Source organism: Lissotriton helveticus, chromosome 6, assembly GCF_964261635.1.
Source record: "Lissotriton helveticus chromosome 6, aLisHel1.1, whole genome shotgun sequence".
Taxonomy (NCBI): domain Eukaryota; kingdom Metazoa; phylum Chordata; class Amphibia; order Caudata; family Salamandridae; genus Lissotriton; species Lissotriton helveticus.
This window is the reverse complement of record NC_136067.1, coordinates 715,951,089-715,977,642: the sequence shown is the minus strand read 5'-3', so window position 1 is coordinate 715,977,642 and position 26,554 is coordinate 715,951,089. Positions and strand designations below refer to the sequence as shown.

At 43.4% G+C, this 26,554-nt stretch overlaps 1 protein-coding gene across 1 annotated transcript in view; it reads left to right on the top strand.

The window, feature by feature from the left end:
- Positions 1–12,497, top strand: part of LOC144761507 (desmin-like) — an 89,618-nt gene extending 77,121 nt beyond the window's left edge. Inside the window, exon 11 of the mRNA XM_078646839.1 lies at positions 12,258–12,497. Within this exon, the coding sequence (XP_078502965.1) occupies positions 12,258–12,261 (4 nt within the window). The 3' untranslated portion in view covers positions 12,262–12,497. The remainder of the gene's footprint in view (positions 1–12,257) is intronic.
- The last annotated feature ends 14,057 nt before the right edge of the window (positions 12,498–26,554 follow it).

Genomic DNA, 26,554 nt, shown 5'->3' with positions numbered 1-26,554 from the left:
CCTCAACCAGTAACCCAGTGGCCTACAGTGAGACAAAGGAGGACTAGGTGCCGGCAGGATAGGAGGGGCAGAGCTGTTCCCACAAAGAACATCACAACATTCTTTTGTCACCCTAGACCCGTTGTACTCTGGGCAGGGGAGTAAAGAAATTCCAGAACTAGATATGGTGGAAAGATCTAGAAGTTTCTCACACTTCAAAGCTGGTACCTGGTTTAAAAACATAGCCATCAGACCCAATCTTCAGTTCACTCCTAGACCTGCAGAGGACCCCCCCCCCCCCCCCCCATAAGGACTGCCTGTACTCTGGAGGACTGCCCCACTGCTTGAGGCCTACCTTGTACCTCAGAAAATGGCCCTCTGCTACCAAAGGACTGTCCTGCTGCTTACATTTTGCCATATACCCTCAGAGGACTGCCCTGCTGCTTGAGGCATGCCTTTCTGCTTGATCCCATGGCCACCTGAGTGACTCAAAGGGTCAGGTGCCTGACCTCGTGTTCTACGCTACAGGGACACACCAAACTCCAGAGACCTCCATGCAGGAGCTGAGTACACCTGCTGCAACTGGACCTGCCTGAGTCCTGCTGGAGGTAGTTTCTAATCCCCAAGATGTGCCTCTATTGGTCCTTGACCCTTGGATGGCATCAGGCGAGCTCCTCCTAGAAGAAAGGGAAAAAATCCTGTAGTTTTGGCCTCTTTACGACAGTGAATGGGCCAGTTCGTGCCAATATCTCGCCGCCTGTAACGACCACCAACTTCAAGCTCCAGTGACCCTGGTTGTTTGTGTTACAGTGACTCACAGCGATGACCAGCAACATATGCACTTCGCGCTACAGCTATAACAGCCCGTGGTGACCGCCAACGCAAAGCTCCAGCAATAACTGTCCTTGATTCCCGACAGGATCGTCATGCTTCAGTAACAACTGTGTGTAACACCAGGCCTGCTCTTTGCACTCCATTGATGACCATCTGCGATACTGTCTTCTCTGCCCCCTCCACCACAAACACAACTGTTTGCGCCTGACTTTGAGAAGGTAACTTTTTGAGGGGGACTAATCTGGTCCCTATATCTGGCCCGCATTCCATCGTGGTCAGCCTGAAGTTATGACTTTCCCTCGTCTAGTGCAATCACACAACCGTGAGTGACGCTTTATGCTTCTTGCCACTATACTCAAATAAATCTTTGAAATTGCATAAATCCAGTTCTACTGATTGGATATTTGTTGTTTTGGTTTCAAATGAAAGTCAATTTTTCTAAATTAGTGTGGGATTTTTCTTGTGTTGTGTTTACACTTTATTACAGCTTGTGTGCTGCCTAAATACTTTCCACATTGCCTCAAGTTTAAGCCTGACTGCTTGTGTACCAGCGTACCAGAGGGTTAAGCACAGGTTAATTTAGTCACTTTTTTGCTTCACTCTGACTCTTCAGTTAAAAGGCCAATTTCTTACAACGTCTCATCTGTATGACCCACGCACCGAAATTGTGTTACCCTACCAAAACCTGCAGTTGGTGTAGTGTAACATTTTGAGATGCCAAACTGGCATTGGTGAAATCATGGAAAGCTCTAGCCTTCTAAGTGATAACCTTCACACTCCCAAGCAGGAGTCGGTCTCAATTCTGCGAAAGGTTTGTGTCAAAGCAGAAGCCACCATTTTGTTTGCCGTAAGCAGAAATCGCACTTAGCCCATTATGCTTTATAAAGATTTAAGGGTGTGCCCAAGCCTTTAGTAGCTGGGGGGCCAAATAAAAACAAACCCTTATAGATAGTAGATGATATCACTTTACTGTGTCAGAAGACCCACTCCAAAAGGGAATTGAAGCTTGCAAAATAAAGTGAGCATCCCATGCTTTTTTTTAGCAGCGTCACAGTGGTCTGCTTAAGTATGAGGGTTATCTTGTGGGGCAAATAGAGAGTGTCCCACTTTACCAGATCAGCCCTTTGAACTGTACATTGGTGACACATATCAAGCCCTGGTGTAATTAATGCAGGCACCCTTGCGGCTGGATCTGCATGAAATACCGCAAATAAATTAGCCCTAGGATCGGTAGGAGCAAGGGCCCACTGCCTAGCCCAACCTACTCATTCTTCTTCCCTAAATTGTGGCACTTTTTCAGCAACAGTTAAAATGCTCCGGGCTTTGAGAGGCTACTGAAATATTGCGTACCTGTTTGTTATTTGTTAATTTATAAGGATCACATAATGCCTTGTAATTAGAGCTTCAGGGTTCAAATGCAGTGGACAAGTCATACAATAATAGCATAAAAAATAAATAAAAACTATCTAGCAGACTAAAATATAATACTCAATCATGATACCTTATAATAGTGAAAGATCGGCACACCAGAGGCCATTAATCTTCCCTCAATTTGAAATTGAAGGAATTGAAGACAGTAAGGTGAGGCAGTTTTGGCATGAGGACATTTCAAAGCTTAGTTGCAGCTACACTAAGAAGCTTACCACCAGATCTGGAGCACCTCCAACTTGGTGAGATCATCTTTCGATCGCTTGAGGAAGGCTGTTCCCAAAAACATTTGTTAAATTGAAGGCAGGCTTTAAAATAATTGAGGTTCAACCCATAGATGGATGTACAACTTAAGTCCAAAATATTAAGTTAGTTGCGAAATGGAAAGTGAACCACAAGAACTCTGCAATATTCTAAAAAGCGGTCACATTTTCTTAAACAAGTCACAACTCTGATTTCACGGTTTTGTACTGCTCGTAACTTACTTAGATTTTAGTGAGAGGCATTTAAGTATATATCAGATCACTACAGTAATCCAGAATAAAACAAGATCTGAACCTGAAAGGCAAGAAGTAAAACCCCCAAGAGAAAAGCATTTTTGGACAAATTACAACAATGAAAATGAGTTGCTTTAGTAACTTTAGTAAAGTACAAATTTAAAGATGAAGACAAATCAAATAGAATAGCAACATTCATTACTGATTGGATGCTCTGTGAGCATCTTGCAATTCAGTAGGCTAAAGCTGAGGTGCATGTTGAGCATTCCTGAAAGCAAGACTACCGTGTTGCTAATATTGAGGCATAAGTGGTTAGCGGGTATCCGATCTCTAATTCCCTTTAATGATGTAGTCACATTATTAACCATAGAACTAGATTGTTCATATAAACATCTTAGACGTTCAGATTTATCTATGTACATTGACGACCATGGACCAGAGGCAGAAATCAAATGAGAGAGAGACTAGTCCTTTGGATGTTAAATCGAAGGGATGAGAGAGCATAGCCTTTGAGAACTCCACTGTGTAGTATACAGAATATAAAGCCACATGAGCAAACTAACTTAGTCCATTAAAAACAGAATGGATCCTATCCAGCATTCTGCCACTCGCAAAAATCTCCAATCTCTGACATAGTAGCCCATGGTCTATGGTTACAAATGTAGCAGAGAGATATATTATGAATAATGCGGCTAAATGCCCTTGTATTGTACTTGCATTTGTTCTTGTATATTCAAAACAACAGTTTTATACCTTGTGGAGGATGGAAACCTGATTGACAATCTCCAAACATCTTAAAACGTGGCCAACATATGTGATGGGGTAGCTTGTAAATCTAAACAAATATGAAAATTAAAAATAGGTGTGCTCCAAATTTTCCTTATTAATAGGTTTGATATTTCTTGTCAAACGTTTAAGTGGATTTGACTGAGGGAGACTGTTGTAGACTTACCCGAGGAATCGAGATAGAAAACAGCATAAAAGCATAGTCTGTCAAAGAAAGATATAGAATTAATTGATTGCAAGGACTGCAATTAAAACCTAAAACACAATCTAAAAAAAGGCCTGCGTTATGGGTGAGGCCATCAGGCCGATTTCCAAAACCTAATTTGTCCAGTAGATCTAAAGAAACCTTTAGCTGAGGGGTGGCGCTCATCTGTCATAATATTAAAATCTCCCAAACTGTAGATCTGTTTCTAAAGCTTATGCTCTCATTTGATTGCATTAGGACTCTAGTGGACAAGCATTAGGGACCATTAGCAGAAAAGATAGGTTATAAGAATTTTTTTGAAAGCTGTACGATTGGTAAGACACCTGGGGCTGTATTACGCATGACTGCACCAGCGCTAGTTGTTGATGTGCGCCAGAGTATGTCCCTGATCGCATTACAGAGGATTGGTATGTAATGCGCTGTGATGTTGGGCAGACTTTGAGCTCTGTGTTTATGTGTGTTTGCGTCTATGTGCATATTGTGTTAGCGCACAGACGCACATACACACAAACATACTCTGGCGCACATGGACATCTCACACCGGCACAGTCATGCTTAATACGGCCCCAGATGTTAAGAGAATTTCTCAGGTTGAGGTGTGAGAATGAAAGAGAGTGGCCAGCAAGAAGAGAGTGCTTAAAGGTGGGTTCAATAAGATGTATTTAGTTTTCAATCTGAAGGGAGCGAACTTTAAGGCGACCTATGAAGAAAGGCATACTGTCCATCATAAGGGTATAGCAGACCAGACAGACAACCAATGAAGTTACCTACTAGTGAAAAAAGATGCGGTCAGTGTGCTTAAAACCCCTTACAAGGTTTACGTACACTGCTATGGCCCAACCAAAACACAGAAAGAGGAAAGTGCTGGAAACAGAGTGGTAGTATATGGGTTCCACAGTGGTAAGATTTTCCACAGGAGATGACGTTGGGAAAAACGATGATATCACAGAATAGAATTTAGTCTAGAAGGAAAATTAGTCCTCAAATTTATTGCCAATTAAAAAAAAAACCTCAGCAGTGGATAGAGAATTGTTGTCCATAAAAAGAGATTTCCAGACATGTTTGTTGTTCTCAAGCAGCAGGACCTCCTCATGGATATAAATTGTTATTGTGCTGAGTGTGCGGTTTACCGGAGTTGTATTTGGAGACAAGACCGCGCGGACTGCAGAGACAGTTGGATTTTGTTTGACTCTGGAACAAATACAACACAATCAATATAAGGACGTATCTAGGACCACAGCATTAGAATATACCGCTATATGTATCAAGCTATTTAGCATTCGCAAAGGCCGAAATTCTGCGAATTTCGGCCTTTGCGAATGCTAAATAGACAAATGGAATGTATCAAACTAGTTTGATGCAAAATAAGGAATAGCAAAATTTGCTAATCCTTATTTTGCGATTGCACTTAAGGAATTGCAAATTTTGCGATTCCTTAAATGCAATGTATCAAACAAATAAAATGCAAAAAATGCCATTAAGGATTAGCAAATTACCACCAACTTCTAGTTGGTGGTAATTTGCGAATTCTTATCAAAAATCTTTTTTGATAATAACCAAAGGTGCCATATGACGCCCATACATGCCCTTAGGGCATGTATGTGCGCCATATGCCCCCAAATGTCTTTTTCAGGGGTGCAGCAGGGTGTTCTTGAGACACCCCTGCACCCTTGGAAACATCCCTAATTTGCGATCAGCAAATTGCTAATTGCAAATTGCACTTTCATTCCTATGGGCCTCCTGGCCCATGGAAATGAAGGGGTAATTTGCGATTGACAATTTGCTAATCTCAAATTAAGGAATGCTAAGGAATCGCTATTGGAAAGCGATTTTGTACATACATACCGTTTTGCATTTCCTAAATAGCGATTCCTTAAAATTCGCTATTTAGGAAATGCAAAATGGTTTGTTGATACATATAGCGGATAGTCTCAAAAGACTTGAGAAAGCTTCCACCCAACAGGCTGTTTGAGGAAGGAAACTTGTTGGCTGGAAAGTAGAAATGTATTTAACAAACATAGTATAAAGAAGATAAAGAGTGTTTTGAAAATACTACGTTTGAAATAAAGCTGTAAAATACAAAATATTGCGTGGAAGTTGATTATATAATTGGATGCTCTGACAAAAGGAATAATAGTCACATAACAACAAACTTTAATCATAGAAACAAGGGAATTCAAATACACTGACAGGAAAACCGCTTACTCAGCATAATAACTGTTAAAATCCAAGTCTGAATATGCATATCTAAGACGTAAAGGTCAGGAAGCAGGTGCCTGAGTGACAGAGCGTAGACCTGTGGAACACCACGCAAGATGGTATAGTTTTGGGATCATGAAGGGCATAGTGCAATTAGCGCATAGGATTGGGAGTGACCTTATCATAAGGAGCAAAACCAAGCAAGTGTGTTGTCATTGATTCCCTTGAAGGCAAACTGATGAGAATGTCATGATGAGCAGGTTCAAACGCTGCACAGAGATCTAATAAGACCAAGGACGCAACATCTTCAGAATCTTTAATGAGCATGACGTCATCCATTGTGGTTCTAGGTTCTTAACTAAACAGCGTGAAAATACTTGTTCGATAATTTATGGAATGGCCTTGATGAGAGGAATGGGTCTCTAGCAAGCTTGGTCCTTGCTTCCAGCGAAGGTGTTTTGACCAATGGCATGACTAATGGAGTTGGGTGTAGTGCAAAATCATGTTCAGCTTAGCAAACAGGAGGAAAAGAGGGTTTTTAAAGGTGGAGACAGTCAGGCAAAACTGAACAGGTTTTTATGGGCAAGGTGACTGTTCAACTGGATCTTTTTATTTCAATGTTTTACATTATATTTGTTTATATGAGGCTATGCATCAAGTCCAGAATAGCTAAGCAAACGAGATACGGTTAAACTGGTGTATATATGTTGTATAGTAACAAAAGTGCTATTTCGACACAAAACCCGACCAGGAAAGAGGCGTAATGCCACTCCTGCAGCGCAAGTGGGGAACCAACCCCCCAGGGACCCTTCAGGGGGCCCCTAATCAGGCCAAAGCCAGTGAACATCTGTGAGATGTAGGGGTCCCTCTTCACATTCTGTAGCTTGGCCCCATCATTTTGTGTTACTGACTCATGCTCAGCTCATCTCGGAATCAGATTGACACTGCCCCTAACGAAATACTCTCTATACAACATTCTGCGTTTATTATTCATTCTCCAGGACAAAAATATTAGAAACAAGAACACAGAGAGGCGACTTGAAAAGAAAGGTCTCAACATTAAATGCCAGTGGACCAACATATGTACTATGAAGATGTTATTGCACTTCCAGCGTTTAGGATCATTCAAGTCGCTTACATGTCTTGATAGATATGCAGAGTTGGAAACTATGATCACTTCAAACTCATAAATGTAGCATGTCTGTAATATACATGTGGTTCTTATATACACATGATTAACCTCTATGCCAGATAGCGGTCCAGATGTACCAATTACTGGTCGCAAAAAACTTGCCACAATTTATGACCAGTTAAGAATTGTATGAACCGCCCTACGTACAAGCAGGTTGGTTTGAAAAAATTCTAATTTACACTGCTTTGTAATCCATCCTACCTCCTCATTATTAACGAGGTAGGTTACAAATTGCGTCTCACTCCTGTTCGCAGCCATCACAGTGATGATGGTCTGTTAGGGTCAGCCAACCAATATGTCTGTGATTGGCTTTAAATAAAGTGCCCATTTTCCTCAAAGGAAGCGAGGCTGCGTTTAAAAATAAAAGTTTACTTTTTTTCACGTTTGTCTTGAGAGTTGATTGCAGTGGCGATGCATCCATTGGGGTGCTGGGGCGTTGCCCCACTAACTGCATTTGCGCCACCATTCGTTTACAAAAATGTGTGTCTAATTCAATAACTACACTCGCGCTAATTCCTGCCCGGTCCCCGGGCCACGCCCGGGGCAATCAGGAAGCTGAAGGGGGTCGCGCCCGGCAGCACTCAGTAGTGCGCATGTTTGGTTTTGGGCTGGTCATTTTTATGACCAGCCCGAACATGCGCACTAGCCTTCCCCTGAGGAGACCGAGGGTTGCTTCATTCCGCAGCCCCCGGTCTCCTAATGGGCAGGGAGTATGCCTGCTCAAGCCAATCCTGGCACTGCTCCAGCAGCGGCAGGATTGGCTGAGAGGCACCGCACGCGTTCAGACTTCACTGCTCAGGAGGCTCACTGGTATATTAGACGGACATTGGCATGGCCAGAGCACAGGCACTGGGAAAAAGGAGTTGAGTGGAGTGGGGTCACAGCACAGGCTCACAGCCCACAACCCAGACAATCAGGGCTGTTTAGGGTCTCTTAAAAGCTGAACGAGGATGCTTTAGAGCTCTTCGGGGCAACTATACGATCCAGACTCGAAAGCGAGTGAATATTTACAGTGGTTGGTGATGGGACTGTACTACTTCTATAATAAAAGTGGTAAACATAGAAAGTTTCCCATACACGATGTGTGCATAGCAGTTCCTTTCGTGTATATAATAATGCGTTTGGTGTAATTTACATATCATAGGTGCGGTGTTATATGGTTTTAGGCGGCGCCGGCGGCTCTCGTTCGCCTGCGCGGCCTCGATATCTAGTATACTATTTTTATAGTAATATGGACCGTCCGTTTGGTGTGATTTACATATCATACGTTCGGTGTTATATGGTTTTAGGAGGCGCCAGCGGCTCGTGTTCACCTGTGCATCCTCGATATCTAGTATACTATAGTATACAGCACTTGAAAACATTACATTTTTTTGTCTGTTTCCAAGTGCTGTATAATAAGATCTCGAGACTCGGGGTCGCGCAAGATGTTCGCCATGTTATATTACCACCAATCCTCTCGGAAAGATGGCCTCCCCCAAAACACAAGATGGTCGCCATGTTATGTTACCAGCTACCAGGAAACTCCTCTCGGAAAGATAGCCTCCCCAAACCGCTGTCCCAATCTGGTTGCAAGACATTGATTCAGCAGATCCTTATAAAGAGGTCCGAGCTTTAACTCAGTGAGCACCGCCTCTTCTCCAATAGTTCAAGTGTGGCTTGTGTGACTCGAGTACCCAATTCCACAGGAGTACCGGACAGACTGCTGTTTCTTCTCTTGCCCTGGAGACATCTTTTTTTCTCCCCTCCCATGTCAGAGTGAATTACCTGCAGGCTGCAGTGGTGCCTTCAGAATTTGACATGCTTGGGTAGGCTATCACCAGAAATATGCTGTAATGTAGATATCAATTATTTCGCAGGGCGGACTTGTTAGTCCTGGCATCATTGGCATGAGTCTCCCTTCCATTTTTTACTGATTGCCTCCTCTGTTTTTGATATGTTATGCTGGTTAGATACTTTGGGCACTGTGCCACTGCTATTCAGTGCCTCAGTGCAAGTGCTCCCTGTGTTAAATTGATGTATTGTTTAGTGACTCCATCATTGGGTTATTTGATTTACTTGTTGGACCCTAGTACAGTGCAGCATATGTGCCCAGGGCTTGTAAATCAAATGCTGCTGGTGGGCTTGCAGTACTGGTTGTGCCACCCACAGAAGCAGCTTGTAAAGTTTGTCTCAAGCCTGGCATTGCAAGGCCTGTATGCAGCCTGTGACTGCCATGTCGACTTGGCAAGTGCACCCACTTGCCAGTCCCTAATCCTTCCCTTTTCTTCATATCAGACACCCCTATGGTAGCCCAAGGGCATGGCGCATTGTAAGGATAAGGTAGTACATGCCCTGGTGTGTGTGGCATGACCTAATAGTGAATTACAGCCATTTTCGTTTTTCACTATTTCAAGGCTACCTGTTCTCCATTGGCCAGAATGGGCAGTTTGATTATTACATTTTAAAATCCTATTTGACTCAGGGAACATGATAGAAATTCGAATTTAGTATGCCTGAACTCAGAATGATAAAATACATCTTTTAGTGAAGTTGGTTTTTAACATTCTGTGTTTGCAAATACCACTTAGTAGGTATTTTCTTGCCTAACTATCCAAGCCAGCCTCTGCTAGGTTGTGTATTCCTTGTCTGGAGTTTGAGTGACAGGGGCTGGGGGATTCCAGGAGAGAGGGTGAGTCAGCACAGTGCTGAATAGAGAGATCTGCATGCAGATGGGAGGGAGGAGTTGTACCTGGGACATGAATAGGGCTGTGCCTTCCCTCCACAATGCTGGCTCCACCTCCTGTTGTGTGTCTGATGTCCCTGGCCTACACTGTGAAAGGAAAGAAGGAGTCTTGTCAACAAAGTGCTCCAGGACTGACCAGAACTGGTTTGGACTAGGCAAAGGCCTCTCTGCCTTCAGAGAACAAAGAGAAAAATAGTATACATATTGGGACCCAGACCCAAGAACTTAGATCACTTCTGGGCAAAAGACAAACCTTTTGCCAAGGAGAAAAACCAAGGAAGCTGCAGGAGTTTGGACTGCCCCTCTGCCAGTGTGCTGCTTGCTGGGATGACCTGCAGTGATTTATTTATTGCCAAGGAAAGGAGAAGGAACTTTCAAAGAACTTTCATCATCTTGCTGAATATTTCTCCAAGGTCTTGAACTTGTGCTTGCCTCCTGCTGAAGTCTGAGGGCCAAAAGACTTCACCCCCAGCTCCCCTCAGAGTTTCCTTGCTGGGAATTCTGCCTGTAGAAGCCAGCGTGTCGCTGGGAGCTGGAAGCACGACACATCGAGAGAAGCGTGTCGCAGCTGTTGCCGTCGTATCGCCAGAGAAGCGTGTTGCCGCCGCAGAGGTTGCCACTGCATTACCAGAGAAGCGTGCCTTCGTTAAAGCTGTTACCCAACGCATCACCGGAGAAGCGTGTCACCGCAGCAAGGTCGCCAGAGAAGCGTGTTGCAGGGCCTGTTGTGGCTCCAAAGCTACAGAGTTTGCCGCACGGCCGCCGGGCGTGCACGCATTGTCTTCATGTTGTCGCATCAAGGGCACCATCTTATCGCATTGCACCAGGATTGTCGCATCGCATCGAGATGCAGTCTTGTGCATTGCAACCTGGTCGCAGGACGAGAATCTACGCATCATCTCCACTCCGGTAAGGATCAAGACCCATCCCCTACGTTGCGCAAGCATTGAGGCACGCGCATCATCTCCCCCGAAGCACGAAACCAACGCATCTCCCACTCTGCCAGCCTCTTGTTTGTTTTGCATTACGCATCCAGGTACTTTTGTGAGAACTGTGTCGCATTTATCACCAACTTGAACTAAGCAACTTTTACTATCTTTAAGTCAACTTTAAGTACAGTATTGTGGATTTTTGTTGTTTGTGGTCTTGTGTTAAGTCTACATATAGAATACTTATTTTTATAAAACCTGTGTTGTGTCCATCTGTAGTGTTTTCAATGTATTGCTGTGTATATTCACAAATGCTTAACCCACTACCTCTGAGATAAACTTGTCTGCTTGTGCCAAGCTACCAAGGGGGTGAGCAGGGGTTATCCAGTAGTGTAATCCCCTTTCCCTGACTTAGAAGCAAGGGTCCATATTTGGTCAAAGGTGTATACCATTGCCAACTAGAGACCCCCAGTTCTAATAGGACTAAATTATGCATCAGAGGCAAATTATGTGGCGTAATGCTACATTTTTTACTATTTGTCTATTTTGTCATAGCAGCACACATTAATCCTGGGGAATATAGATAAAACAATTACACCAGTGTATGTTGAATGCTGCTAGTATGCGACCTGTTTAGTTGTTTGTTATATAAAAAACATCTGTGAGGCACTCAGAAATGCATTGTATCTCGAATTCTGTTGTGAAGCACTGTGGTTATACTGAATAAGCAGCTACCTATGTTATATGACATCTCTTTATTAATGTAATAACTGCACTTTCACAATTGCTTTATTAACCTTCCAGCTTTCTCAAATTTGCTTGAAAGTGCACCATTTGTCCACACTTTTTTCAAAATTTTCTTGGGGAGAGAACCCCCCCGAACTCCACTTAGGTTGTTTGGGCTCACTCGCTATGCTCACTCGCAACGGTGCAGTATGACAATTATTTTAAGCCTTACCACTTGGAAATGTCACCGTCCGCCACTGGTTGAGTGGGGTCCACTCAACCCCTGCCTATTCCTTAACAGTCTTTTTTAAAATTCATAAACAGTTATTTAACTTTCCCTTTTGTGAATGGCTTACCACCCCAACTTGGGAGTCTGTAATTTTTTAATGTTTTTTGATGGGTATATCAGTTGCAAAACATTCATATATGTCATACCAATTCACTGTGTGAACGGGACGTCTATAACATGCCCCTTCCAAATACCAAATTAGTATAAGTGGTATTAATCCCATTCCAGGAGTCAGTAAAAGTTAACTGACTGTTAAAATGGGATTAGGATATTACAAAAGCATTTTTCAGTCGCAAACTCCAAATCGGTGTAATTGTGACTGTAAAAATGCTTTATACATCTGGCCCATAGTTTTTGCAAGGATAACGTTTGTTATATCACACCACTAATTGAATTCTTAAATATATGGATGCTTAATGACTTTTCTCTTTCCACATACATAACTGAATTTCTTTTTATTTCATGCAGTTAAAACAAAGATAAAGTTGAAGAGGAGAGTCTTCAAACTGATCTCCCGAGCAGTGCTGGTCAATTACATAAACCAAGAGCATTTCAACATTGGCGTTTGCTTCAACTCCTCTAACTTTTCGCCCAGAGGAAGATGCAGGATGAAGAACAACCTGAGGGCACAGTTTTTTGTTTTTTTGTTTTCGCTATGTTATGCTTTGATGTCGCTTTCACTGTATTAAACGGTATATGAAAGCCTTATATTGAATAATGTCTGATCACACGCCTATTTATGTTTCATCCATTACACCGTTTAGCACTGTAGCCTGCCGTTGTGTTGGTTAGCAGTGCTTCCTTTAAGCGAACAGATTTGGCTGGATAAAAATGGCCTGTATTATGTAAAGGGCTATCTATGTGTGAGGTACTATGTAGCACAAATAAAAAAGTTCCACTGGCAAAAAAATGAAAGAGAAAAGACAACAAAGTAGGTTGGTCCATTATACAATGGGTATAGGCAGACAAGGGCAAGCGGGGAAGGAAGCGCAAGGGATATTTATCCAAAGGGTCCAGCTCATCGGACTACCATAGGTCACCACCAAACAAAGGAATTACTTCAACACTGCAGTTGCAATGCCACCAATATCAGGCATACCAGGTGCCACTCCAGGGGAAGCGAAACTGATGTCAAAATCCCATGTGCTCTCACTTAGTTCATTTCAGATTCATGTGCAGCAGCAATATGCGTTTCACAGACATCTTTATTAGCGTCCCTACCACATGTATTGAAAGTAGTTTCACCACATGTCCTTGATTATTCAATACGAGACCTGCCGATTCAAAGAGCGAAAGCTGATGTCTATACCTTAGCTCACTTTTCACTTCAAAGGCTTCTTCCCTGACAGCAATGTCATGTTTGTTCCACCTGCTGACGTGACACATACATATCGGCAATGGAAAATACTCCTTTATTAAAGATGTAGGCATTGTGTGATACACAATACTTTTTCACTAAAGCAGAAAGATTCCCAGAAGAAGTACATGGTTTGTATCTGTTCGGACTCAAGGCTTTCTCTCCTTGATTACAAAGGGGACACTATGGACAACACATGCTGAAAGGAATGTATAAGAAGCTATTAAGGCATATGCATTATTTAATATGTTCAAAGGATGATGTTTAGGTACAGTCATTATGACGAATAACCGCAAATCTTTCCTCATGTCACAGCGACACGAGCGATCATCTGTTGAAGCAAACCTTAATTATCTCGTTTAACCTTCAGAGACAGTACAAAAACGGAATTTGCCGTTCACAAAATAGCTTTAAATCTTCTCACTGCACATGCTCAACAGGATGCACATTAGGGACCATGGGTATGTTACCTTTACCATGCATCCATTACCAATCATCTGCTTTACCATGTAGGTAAGTACCACACATGCCCTTTTTATGTACTTTACAAGGTACTTTTCAATGCATGTAAGTTATACTTGTTTATGATATATATATATATATTTATATATATATATATATATATATATATATATATATATATATATATATATATATATATATATATGTGTGTGTGTGTGTGTGTGGTTTGCTGGCAATCTGTTCAACCATTTTTGAGAAAACAACATTTACAATATAGTCATATCTGGACGGTGGGTCCTGCTGGAGTACTGAGGTACTCCAATGTTACCACAAAATAAAGAAAAATAAATCATTCTGAATGGCCAAGAGTTTTTTTCCCATTAGTCCCTCTGGTCCTGTGGAACGGAGCATTCTGACATGAACAGAATTGTTGGGGCTGCCTATTCCAGGACTCAGATCTCTGTCCATGTATCCTGAGGAAAGGAAACAGTTGAGATTCTTAGCACAGAATGGATACCATGATCCCCAGGCCCATGTGTGTGGATGTCCTAGTGGGACCCCCTCAATGCCAAAAGAAAAAGAAAATAACTTTGTGCCTTGAGTACCGCAGTACTTCTGCTGAATCCTGCACACTCCCTGTATAGTATTGCGTGACTCCTGCAGGAACCGTGGTACAGCAAGACCATGCCAGCATCAACAAATTAGATTGTGCAGTCTCGAGGTACCAGGACTGGTGATACCGGTGTACCCAAAAAATAAACAAACATCTGGGATGGGATCTGTGGGGGGTTGGCATCTTGCGGGGAGTTGGTTGCGTGACCTGGCTGCAGGGTAGTCCTGTGGACACCCTCACATCATGCACAGCCTTTGGCCATGCACGGCGGGGTGTTGAAAATCTCAAGGAGAGTTTGACACAGGTCCAACCCCTTTGCCCAACTACTTTGCCCAACCCCCTCTGTGCATGCTTAAAACTGTACTCTGTGAGGGAGCTGGATGAATATGATCAAAAAACCCTCGAAATTTGCTGAAATAACAGAGGATAAAGTAATGTTATAGTTAGGTCTTTTAGTAATATAACAACAAAGGTTTAAAAGCAATAAAACCCTGAATTTCACAAGTTATTTTTTAGTGACCTAACTATAACTTGCCCCCCCATCATGCACTACTTATGACCTCACATATTACGTCATGCATTACTTGCTGAATGACATCATTGATGACATCACTGATTACATCTTAAATGACAACATTGATTACATCGCTAATCACATCACGAATGACACCATCCAAAGGATATGACAGTCTGCTGTATATAAGCTTTTCATAATGCAGGGAACGCTTAGACCAAATTCTCCAAAAGAACTTTAATACTAATGGGGATATCCTTTTGCAACAAGCAGAGCAGAAAGCATATCTGTGAAATCACCCACAGTAATTAGATATTATGCTCTTTTTTAATGGTATTGAAGGTCGTTAGAAATGTAATGACGCTGCCAATAATAATGACATCAGCAATTTATTAAACCTTGAATACTATTCAAAAACAGTGTTTGGTTATTATTTACCGTAATGAGATGTGCCTGTTAAATATCTCTTCTGACATAGAACTCTAATTTAATGCCTTCATTTTGATACATTAGAGAATTATAAGGCATGCACCTACAGGCACTATAGACAACCCTTCGTTGTATGCAGAAATACATTACACATATTCCTGAAATGAGCAGAATAGTCTACAGTATTTTAACAATACTTACAATCATACTGCGATTCGATCCATCTGTGAGTCATCCATGCATTACTCTTTGTACAACAATGTATGAATTAGAATTTTATTACAAGACCGTAAGCTACCATTATGCAATTATCCTTTAATGCCACTCCACGCATCACTTGAAAGAACATTGCAGTATAAACTAAAAACAATCTAGAATAGAACATTCACAATGTACAAGATGTCCATTAACCAAATGATATTCCTCTTTTAAATTCTGCTCCTTGTTTAGATAAGTAGTACTTTGGTTTCAATCTCCTTTTATTTTGTGGCTGGTGTTATTTAACTGTTTTAATGTTTATTCCATGTGTTTGGTTTCCAATCTATGGAAACAAACCCTGTCCATTTCTACTTTTTTTAAATTATTTGTATTGCAAACAGCACAACAGCAGTACATCATTGATACAGTCTTTCATATAATCTGTCCGGTGAGTTTACAGTTGTCGTTTATCAATCAGAGAGGATACAACACCAATGATAAGTGACCCTCATGGTATGTCTAATACCCCCTAAAAATATTTTCCCATTCTTCGGGCTGCCTCTGCTTTGGTAAATAGCTCGTTCTGGAAACCATCACCAGTCTAGAGTAGTCTGTCAGACCTCAACCTCTGGTAAAGCCTGAGTTCCCCAGCACCTGGCTAAATTGTGTTTTGCCACCACGACCGCCGCCAATGCCAGCCAGGTCTTAGTATACAAGAACCATGTCCATGCCTCTTCCCCAGAAATCACTAACAGGAACATTTCGGCTCCAAGGGGACCTCCACTCTAATCACCTGCACCATAGTACCCCCAATTTTACCCCAATATGTCTGCATCTCCGGGCATTCACATAAAAGATGGTAAAAAGTTCCCTCCTGGCCGCAGCCCCTTAGACATCATGATGATTTCTCTCTGCCTAAGCAATGCAATAGCCTCCGGGAATAATATGTGCGGTGAAAGACCTTCAACTGGATTAGATGAAAACTCGAACTGATCGCCACCTCCCTTGGTCTCTGAAGGGCCTCTATCCAGTCTTCATCCTCAATTGGGCCAATATCTCCCACCTACGTGGCCCTCAGCAGTTCGAGGGTGACTGGTGCGTTATTTATCAGTTTTTTTGTATATTAATGGTATTGCCTTCCCTTCTAAGAGGTCTGTCAGGAGTCTATCCTCCAGTGGGGAGGCCTCGGCCAGGTCTTCACCCTCACAAATGAGACCCTGTAGGGCATGGCCCAGTTGCAGCTATCGCAGCCATTTCCCCGTACCCAGTTATTACTCTTGTTGGAGGGTCGTAAACTTCACGAATGCCCGGTGCCTCCAGACATCGTCAAGTTATTCCAGGCCCAGCAGTTCCCACTTACCAAACCCCTTCAGCCTGCCCACTTTGTCTAGTTGATCGCTGGCCCACAGGGGGTCGTTGCGGTCAATCTGCACCCCCAACACAGTTATTTCATTGCCGATTGTCAGGATTTAATTACTGCCTGTGTGTGTGCTGGCAGCCCCTGACTCATCTTCCTATCATAGATTAGGTGTGTATAGCTCCTGGCACCCATATGTGCTCTGTCCACCCTGCAGGCTGGTTCTGTCTGCTCCCCAAATGCCTAATCATTCAATGTGACCTGCTGGGTGACCCAGTAATACAAAGTCACTTTGGGAACCGCCAATCCCCCGTCATAAATACCCCTCTTTAATTTATGCAAGGCTATACGTGCTGCTCCTCCACTCCATAACAGGGATCACAATTCTGCCTCAATCGCTCGGAAGAACAATGTGGGAATCGGTTAAGGGCATTTTGTAGGTCATGAAGTAGGCATGGAAGTGTCATCATTTTAAATAGGGCAGCACTGCCCATTAATGCTAAAGGCAATGACCTCCAACAGGGCATCCCTCTTGAACCTATCAAATTGGAGTAACGGGTTTCTTTAATAAAACCTCTAATGGTGCCGCGTTATATTGATTCCTAAGTATTTAAACTCCTCCAACTCCAGTGGGACCTCACAGCCTTACACCTTGACGTCAATTTAGGAGTCCCTCCTTCCGATGGAAACAACAGGGACTTTTCCCAGTTAATGTGATATCCTGAGTAATCTCAGAATATACAGAAGATTTACAGAATTCTGTCAATGGATTGCCTGGGACACTGGACATATAACAGAATGTCATCAGCATATAGGGAGATGCACTGTTCCCACTCATCACCCACTGGGATACCCAATATCAGTGGGTCCTGACGAATCCACGCCATCAGAGGCTCTAGCGCCAGGGCGAATTAAATCGGAGATAGGGGGCACCCCTGTCTTGTCCACTTCTGCTGGGGGAACTCGCAGGATGCAATCGTGTTGACCCACACTGTCACCAGTAGCTGCTTATATATTAACTTTATTCAGCTAATACATTTTGGTCCAATCCCCATGTGTGCCAGGACCACCCACAGATAATTCCATTCTACACTATTGAAACCCATTCCTGGCATCCAGGGACAGGAGAGCCGAAGGAAGCGAGGGGTCCGGATCTGTGACATGTAAGACTCCAAACAATCTATGCAGATTGAGCCTGGTACCCCTGTGTGGCATGGAGCCCGATTGATCTGGGGCTTCTAGGGATTGGATAACCGTCCTCGGGCGCAAGGCGTGGATCTTCGCCAGGACAATAATCTCAAAAATCAGGAGGGATATCAGTCTATTTGACCCATAGCTGGTCAGAGGCTTACCCACTTTAGGTATCACTGAGACCACCGCCAAGCGTTGATCTATCAGTAGAACCCTGGCCTGGCTTGCTCCTTGAAACATTGTAAGGAGCCTTTTAGTCCTTTGGGCATTTAAATAGCTCCAGTGGGAGATCATTTGGGCCTGCGGCTTTCACAGACTGCAAAACCTGGGCCACTGTGCTAATCTCCACTGTCAAATCTCTCTCTGACCCTTCTCTTTTCCTCAGTGGTCAGACCCGGTAGGTTAATATCTCTAAGGAAGTCGATACAGTCCGACTCAGCATACCTGGAGGTAGATGTATACAGCCTTTCATAATGAGAAGCAAATGCCTCTGCAATCTCGTGCCCCGTCACGTGCATCACCCCTAGGTAATCTAGCATCTCCAGGACCCATCGCATTTAAGTCTCCCACTTGTCTAGCCACGCCAGAGGTTTACTGGCCATGTCCCCTGTCTCATATATTCTCGATCGGGAGGCCCGGGCTAATGCTTTGGCCCCTTCATCCAGAAGGTCTCTCAACTCCTTTTGTCGTAGGCGAAGGTGGCAGGTTACCTCCCCACAACTCTTCCTCTTCCCTCTCTGCCCAGGCCTCCAAATCCAGAATTTCTCCGGAGCCATGCATTTCAGGGTTTTTTTTGGAGGCCCCTATCAAACCTTGGACGTGACCCCTAAGTACTGTCTTAAAAGCCTCCCAAAGTATCAACCTTGAGTCCATTGACCTCTTGTTCTCTGTGAAGAAGTGATTGGTGCAATTTCTGACACTAGTCTTGAAGTGTGAGTCTCAGAGGTACCATTGGTCCAACCTTGGGGGCAGGACGTGCCCCCAAGGGTGCCCCTCTAGGGTGCCCTCTTGGGTGCCCTCTTCCCGAGAGTGATAGGATATCCCCCAGGCTATGTGCTTAGCCTCCTTGAACTGGCCCATGAACTGAGTTTGTGTGCCTGGTAGTCAAGCCGAGTGAGGCACCCTTGTGCCGCGGACATGTGGGTATATTGTCTGAGATTCAGGTTATGATCATGCCAGATGTTACCTAGTTCCATGAAGGAAATAAAATGACCCAGAACCCCACTCTCCTCCCCTAGGCCCCCCTGCCCAGAATGTCCAGCTCCACCAAAAGTACATTGTTCATGTCGCTCCCCATTATCAATCTCCCTTTGCGGGAGTTCAAGTTGTAGAGGACCCAGCGCGTCCAGCGTGGGGGCCTGCATCTGGGTGGGGCATATACCGAACAAAGGTTAATGATCAATCCCTCCCATTGTCCACTCAGGGCCACACATCTCCCCAGCAGGTCTGACCATGATTTTCCTTGAATTCTAGGGAAAAGCCTTTCTGCATATAATTTCCACACCTCTGGAGCCCGTGGTATACCCGGCATGTGCCAAAAGGGCGAAGCCATATCTCATTATGTCCCAATGTCAATCTCAATTAATGAAAGATTTGGGTATGGTCAAATCCCTACTGGAAAGCTTGGGATTTATTGTGAACAAGGAGATATCTATTCTTATCCCTTCAAACTCTGTAATGTTTTTAGGATTTACAATAGACACAGTCAATGTGGTTTTGCTTTTTCCCTTTAAGAATATAACCAAGATATGGAAAGAAATACGCTGTGTTCTCAAAAAGGACTCTTTGACCCTTAGGGAGCTCGCAAGACTGCTAGGTCTATTATCCTCTTCAATTCAGGTGATTTTTTCTGGTCCTTTACACTACTGTGCATTGCAAAAGATATCGGCAAGGGCTCTTTGGGCAGGATTATGGTATGGAGACAGTATAACGCTAGGTCAGGAGGTGAAGGTGGAACTGGTTTGGTAGTTAGAGAATTTAGATGCCTGGATGTCTGGCAATCTTTGGATGTTCACCAGACTTCATTCTGGAGTCAGATGCGAATCTAACTGGTTGGGATGCATGCTTGGGTGTACAGGAAACCTGTGTATTGTGGTAAAAAATAAGAGGTTGCATCACATAAATTATTTGGAATTGACAGCAGGTCTTTACGCTCTCATGAGTTTCAGACATTGTTTACAAGGCAGAACAGTATTATTAAAAATGGACCGTGTTTCTGCAGTGGCCTATATAAATCGCTTAGAAGGCACAAGATTTAGCCCAAAAACTTTGGTTCATTTTGCTTAGAACACAAAATAAGCTTGAAAGCCGAGTATTTGCCTGGAAAGGCGTATGTAACTACGGACCGGAAGTCAAGATTTTTAATGTGTTTCATGAAAATAGTTCAGATTTGGGGTCCGCCAGAGATAGACCTTTTTGACAAATCTGGGTTCTGTCGCTGTGAATGCATTCCTTCACAGTTGGAAGGGAACGAACGCTTAGGTGTTTCCCCGCTTCGCAATGATTCATAGGGTCCTTCAGTAAGTGAGACGAAAAAGGTGCTCACTTGTACTGATAACTCTGTTTTAGGTCTCACAAGTGTGGTTCCCAATGATTTTGGAACCTGCTCACGAAATTCCATTTAATCCTCCTGCTATGGAAGGTCTGTTAGGAAACTGATACTCACTAGTTCCTGTAAAGAGTTACTCAGTTGTTGTTTCTTAAATCCTCGTTTATCCAAGTAAAAAGAGAACAAGTTTCACATTTAAAAAAAGAGGAAGATCATTCTGTGCATGGGCTACGTATACATTGTGAATGTTCTATTCTAGATTGTTTTTGGTTTATGATGTCATGTTCTTTCAAGTGCTGCTGGGACCGGCATTAAAGGATAAATGCATAATGTTAGCCTCCATGTCTTTAATGAAATTCAGGGTCTCTTGGCATTACATTTGGAGAATCACTATTTTCACATAACTTTTGGAAACAAATATCTGCACTTTATAAATCTTCAGTTTATATAGAAATTGTCAATAGTACTACATGACAACTCTTTAACACCAGCATGCATACAGACATCCAGAAGGTGAATAAAGTATTGTAAGGAGAAAGTTTTTTTTCACACACATAAGCAGACCTGTGAAGCAGGGTTTTACATTCAAGCAGGGTTAGACACTAATGTAAAAAAGGATGCTTCAGCCTCTATCTTGCGTACTCTCAGAGGCCCAGAGGAGCCATTTCTGCCCATTGAACTCAGCCTATTGTTTGCTTCTGGGATTTCACACTTTTTTCACACCTATTAAAATTCTAATCAGTGGCTGGGATAAGTTACAGAGCCAATGCAAATTAGCTTCCAGGAACTTCAGGCACGGAAAAGGTAATTTTATAAAAATTACTTTTCTTTAGGATTTGTTAGGAGAGAGAGAGAGAGAATAAAAGAGAAAAAAATAATTTTGCACAATTTGCATTTTCCTGCACTGTCAGCTTCCCAGGCCTAGCAGAACTGGGCCCATTGTGTTTAGAGTGTTGTTAAGCAGGTGGACAGCTGTATTTTTTCTAACAGGCAGACAGGCATTTTACGATGGGGGAGCTACTCAGCGGCAGCCTACGAGCTACTGCTAGTTTGTGTTTGACCTGTTAAAGGCTCCTGGTCTAGGAATGGCTCTAAATAGAGTCAGTCAATTAAAACCCTACGTAAGGTCCTTGATATGCTCCCTGTTGGAGACAGACAGACCCTCGTACATGCCCTGGTTACCTCGAGACTAGATTATGCAAATCTGCTGTACTTGGGTAGTACAGTCAGTAACATCAATCGTCTCCAGGTGCTGCAGAATGCAGCGGCTAGGCTGGTGTTAAGGCTTCCGAGACGCACTTCCTCCAAAGCAGCCTTAAAATCTCTCCACTGGCTACCAGTCTGTCAAAGGATCAAATTCAAAGCCCTATGTGTGTGCCATCGGATTCTAGAAGGCAGGGCACCCATTCCTCTCAACGGTCTTATTACCCCCTACAGACCAGAACGAACGCTTAGATCCTCGGACACTGGCCTTGTCAAGGTTCCTAAAATACGCAGAGCCCGGATGGGTGGAAGATCGTTCCGTTTTCTTGCAGCCAAGCACTGGAACTCACTGCCGATTGAACTACGTCTCGAACCCTCCGAGTCTATGTTCCGCAGAGCCCTCAAAACCTACCTGTTTCGCCTAGCACTACCCTAGTTCTACCCCCTCACTCTTCTCATTTTTGGCAATTCAGCGCAGGGACACGCCGGTGAGCGTAACTAGCGCTTTATAAAATTCCTAAATAAATAAATAATGTTGGGTTTGTAATGTTGTTAAGGAGTAGGGCATGGAATGTTATATTTCAGGGTGGAACCTTTGGGGGGAATTAAAATGTGACGATTTGAGGTTCTAGGGTGGCAGTTGTTGCTTGGTGTCGGTGGTCAAGAATGAAGCAACTTGTGTCCCTTTGCGAGTTGAACTTCCTTTCATGTGGCGACGAGCGTGAGCGGCACGGTGTTAAGCATCTACGTGGTGGTCCAGTCCAGTTTTCCAGATACGGATGCCTCCCGACATCGTAATCAGCCATATGCTGTGTGGCTGAAGTGAATCCAGGCATCTCCTGCAAGTCTTCGAGTGCCTCCTGACATTGTAATCAGCCATGTGGCGTGTGGCTGAGGCGAATCCATGCTTTTCCGTGAGTGCTAGTGACTCCCAGCATTTCTGCCTGATTTAAGCTAGGTCAGGTGACGCGGCGGATGTATGGCAGGTGTTGGCCATTTCATATGTTCACCGCAACCTAGTGTGCATATCTAAAGCAACAATGGTCATGCTTGGTGGGCATTTTATAGCATTGGGAAAACTTTCATATATTTTGCTGGCAGGTATTAAATTCAGGTGGCCATTTTAGATTGGGCTTTGTAATTGACAAGTTGGGCGCCCATCTTTAATTGTGAAACAATTCCAGCAGCCATTTTAGATTGGGCCAGTTGACTGTGCAGTGACAATTTTGAGCAGATACATTGCAAGTTTAAACCCATTATTTTAATAAATAAGCTCCCTTAGAAGTTGTGAATGTACATAAAGGTGCTGGGGACAGTGAAGGGGTGAAAATGAAGTTTTAGATGAGCACATTTTTGTAATGAAAGCTATGGACAAGAGGTTTAACCCTAAGAAGAACACAGTTTTAGAACGGCACAAGTTTTTACAATGATTGCAACTTCATGGTGAATCAATCGAGGACTTTTTAGCAGCATTTCGAACACTTGCTGCAACGCGTAATTACCAGGAATTTAAAGATGATATTATATGTGATCAACTTATTGAAAAAACTAGCAATAGGAAAATCCAAGAACATGTTTTAGCTACTGAAGAGCAAGGTTTAGAAAAAGCAGTTACAGTAGCCAGAAGTATTGAACATTCTGAAAACTATGTCAAAGATATGAATATAAATGCCAGCATGTGTGAAGTGAAGTTATTAGTGAAATAATCTGAGAAACTACAACAATTTTAAAAACCACAAGAGAAAGAACACATAGATAAAGGGCCACCCCAGAGTTTCAATGTGCGTGAAAAGTTTGTTGAGGAAAGAGTGAACAAGTTTGTTTTTGTTGTGGGAGCAAGACTCATTTAAGTAACCTTAAGAGTTGCCCTGCAGTGGGTGGGTCATGTTTTAAATGTGGCAAGAAAGGGCATTATGCTTGGGCATGTAAATCCGGAACGAATCAAAAGGGTCGCACTGTGAATACATTGGATGATGTGAAGACGAAGTCTGATTAGAATTTTATATTAACATTATCGACAGCTCAAGATGAGGAAGGCACAGTACTACAAGTTGCTTCTGTAGGGTTAATGAGCAAGAGGAAGCCACCGGATTGTGACATATTGGTGAATGGGAAAAAGACCAAAGTAACGGCTGATTCTGGTTCCTTTTACAATTTAGTGAGTATGGATGAATTCAAAGGATTTCCAGATATTCAACCTGCAACATCCCAAATAAAAATGCTTGCCTTTGGGGAAAAAAGGTTGGACGTTTTGGGCAAATTCAGGGCCAATATTGAATTTGAGCACAACTCCACACAATGCACAATATATATGACGAAGACCTGGGTCCTGTCATTGGACCTGAGATATTACTCACCAGTGTTTTGGACAAACAGGATATACCCTTTTCCTCAATAGATGCCATAGTAAGTTGACCTCTAGTGGACTATCATCTGGAAGTGCAGCGGTCCAGGCCTTATGCGTGTTTCAATTGTAGATAAAGGAAGAACAAGAATTTGTGTAGCTCGTAGTCTGCAATTAGTTGGCGGCAGGATAACATATGGTCCCTTGACTGACATCTGGAAATTTCCCACCAATCCCAGATCTTAAAGCCCTGCAGCTGGGCTGTTTCGGACAGCCATGTTCCCCTCCTCCACATCAGTTTCTTTAGTGAGCACTTTTTCCACCCCGTCCATCCAGTGTCCCTCACCAGCTTTCTAGTGCAATTGCTGTGATAGCTGAAAGCGCAACAGGGATTTTCTCAGCATACAGCCAGGAGCATTGGGCTTATCCATCAAAAGATACCTGTTCTAGTCTTGTGTCAATTGTTGATCGGAAGCAATTGGGCGGCCCAGTAGTATAGTCTCAAGTCAACAGCCCATGTCCCTCTGTCAAATATAGACTCGTGCATTTCCTGTGTGAGAAGCTCAGAGGGGTTCCTCCCCATAAATAGCTGTTAACACAAGCTTGCTGATTTGGAAACCACTTCAGGGCGAATCTATACGGGTAGTTCTGTAAAAGATACAACATCTGTGACATGGCCACCATTTTGAATAGGGTGTTTTCCCCAGCAAATTAAATGGGAGGGTGCTCCAGCTTGACATGTGTCCCTTGACCTTATGGACTATGATGTTATTATCCCAGAACATCCTGGGATCCTAAAGATATACATACCCAAATATTTGAATGTTCCACACTCAAATTTAATAGTGGTAGATTCTGAGGGCCGTAGCAGAGCAGGCTCCACAAACAGAATAATGGTCAACTTCCCCCAATTTACAAGAAGCATGGATGCATTCCCATAAATTTCAATCATGAGGGATAACCTTAGGAAAGACAACTCAGGGCTTTAGACATATAAGGGAACATAATTCATGCATCCTTCTGCCTCTGTGTACAGGGCTCTGATACCCGCAAGGGTCATGTCCGCGCTTTAAAAAACTTTTCAAGCTCCTGCTCTAAAAGTGGCAGATCCATGTCTCCTCTGTCAGATAGGGAAAGCTTGAGCACCACTAAATCTTTGGCTATGGGGTTCTGTCATTTAGTCTGGCAGGGCGACGATAACTGATAGAGCCCCTGATAGTACTTTGCAAAGGCTTGAGCTATATCCCTGTTATAATAGGTCCCATCTCCATCCTGTTGGCAGATTTTGGGCATAAACCTTTATGGCACTTTATTGGCCAGCTTGTAGATAGGTTTCCTGGTTCTCAAATAAGTAGATCCAATGTTACTACACAGACAGGGTCGCTTTGGAATTCCCATTAGTTGCTGCCTTTGGGCCACCCTAGCCACCCTTGAAATGCGTTGTTCCTCCTGGTCTCTAAACTGCACCAGTTGACTCTGCAGTGTGCTTATCTGTCATTTGAGAGTGTCGATTCCCCTCGTATTTTTTCCTACTTACTGCTAGATATGCAATGATTTTGCCTCTGAGGACCACTTTCATAGCCGCCTATTAAGTGATGCGGGAGATGTCTGGCAAGGAATTTAGTCTGAAGATTTCCTCTATCTGCACCATGAGCAATTCAAGACACCTAATATCCCATTGTGGAGACCCCATTGAATGCTGGTTTAGTGTTCACCCGACGGGTGAGATCAACAGAAGAGTGGTCCGAAAACACCTGTGGATGTGGATGTATTCTGGTTTTTCTTGCATTCAGAATGTCAGTGGCAAAGAGAAAGAAATAGTCCAACTGTGAGTAGGAGCTTTGGAATATGAGCAGTATGTGCATTTGCGTATCTCTGGGTTTCTGACCCTCCAAATATAACTGAGCCCCAGTGATTCTACCCAGGTTGCAAGGGTCCAGGCCCTCTTAAAGATGGAATTATCTTTCCTATCGATGTGCAAGTGCATTACATTGTTTTTTATAAACAGGTTTTATTGATTTTTAGATGTAAGTACAACATCACTATGAGTGCCTTAATGCCAAGCAACAATGTTCCACGGTGCTTCCCTCCACCTGGATCTACAGAGAAAACAAGAAACATCACCGATGGGGGTCGGGCCCCATACCGAGTGAGCAGGCCAAAGGGGGTACCCCATTTCCCCATATTTTCTCAAATTTACTGGTGCATCCCACTGGCAATATAGATCGGCTCTTTCTGCTTGCCACACCAGTCCATGCCAGCCCTCCATTCGGGTAATGGGGTTTGTTGGTGGTTCTATTTGCGTGCCATGTCTCTCTTGACCACTACTGTAGCTATGACCAGGAGTGTACGATCTCCACTCGCCCCTCGACCTCAACCAAGAGGCCGGCCCTTCCTGCTTGGCACACCAGTCCATGCCAGTCCTCCATTTGGGTAATGGGGTTTGTTGGTGGTTGTATTTGCACGGTATGTTTCTCTTGGCCACCACTGTAGCTAGGACCAGGAGTGTACGATCTCCATGGGCCCTGACCTCATCCAGAAGGCCAATA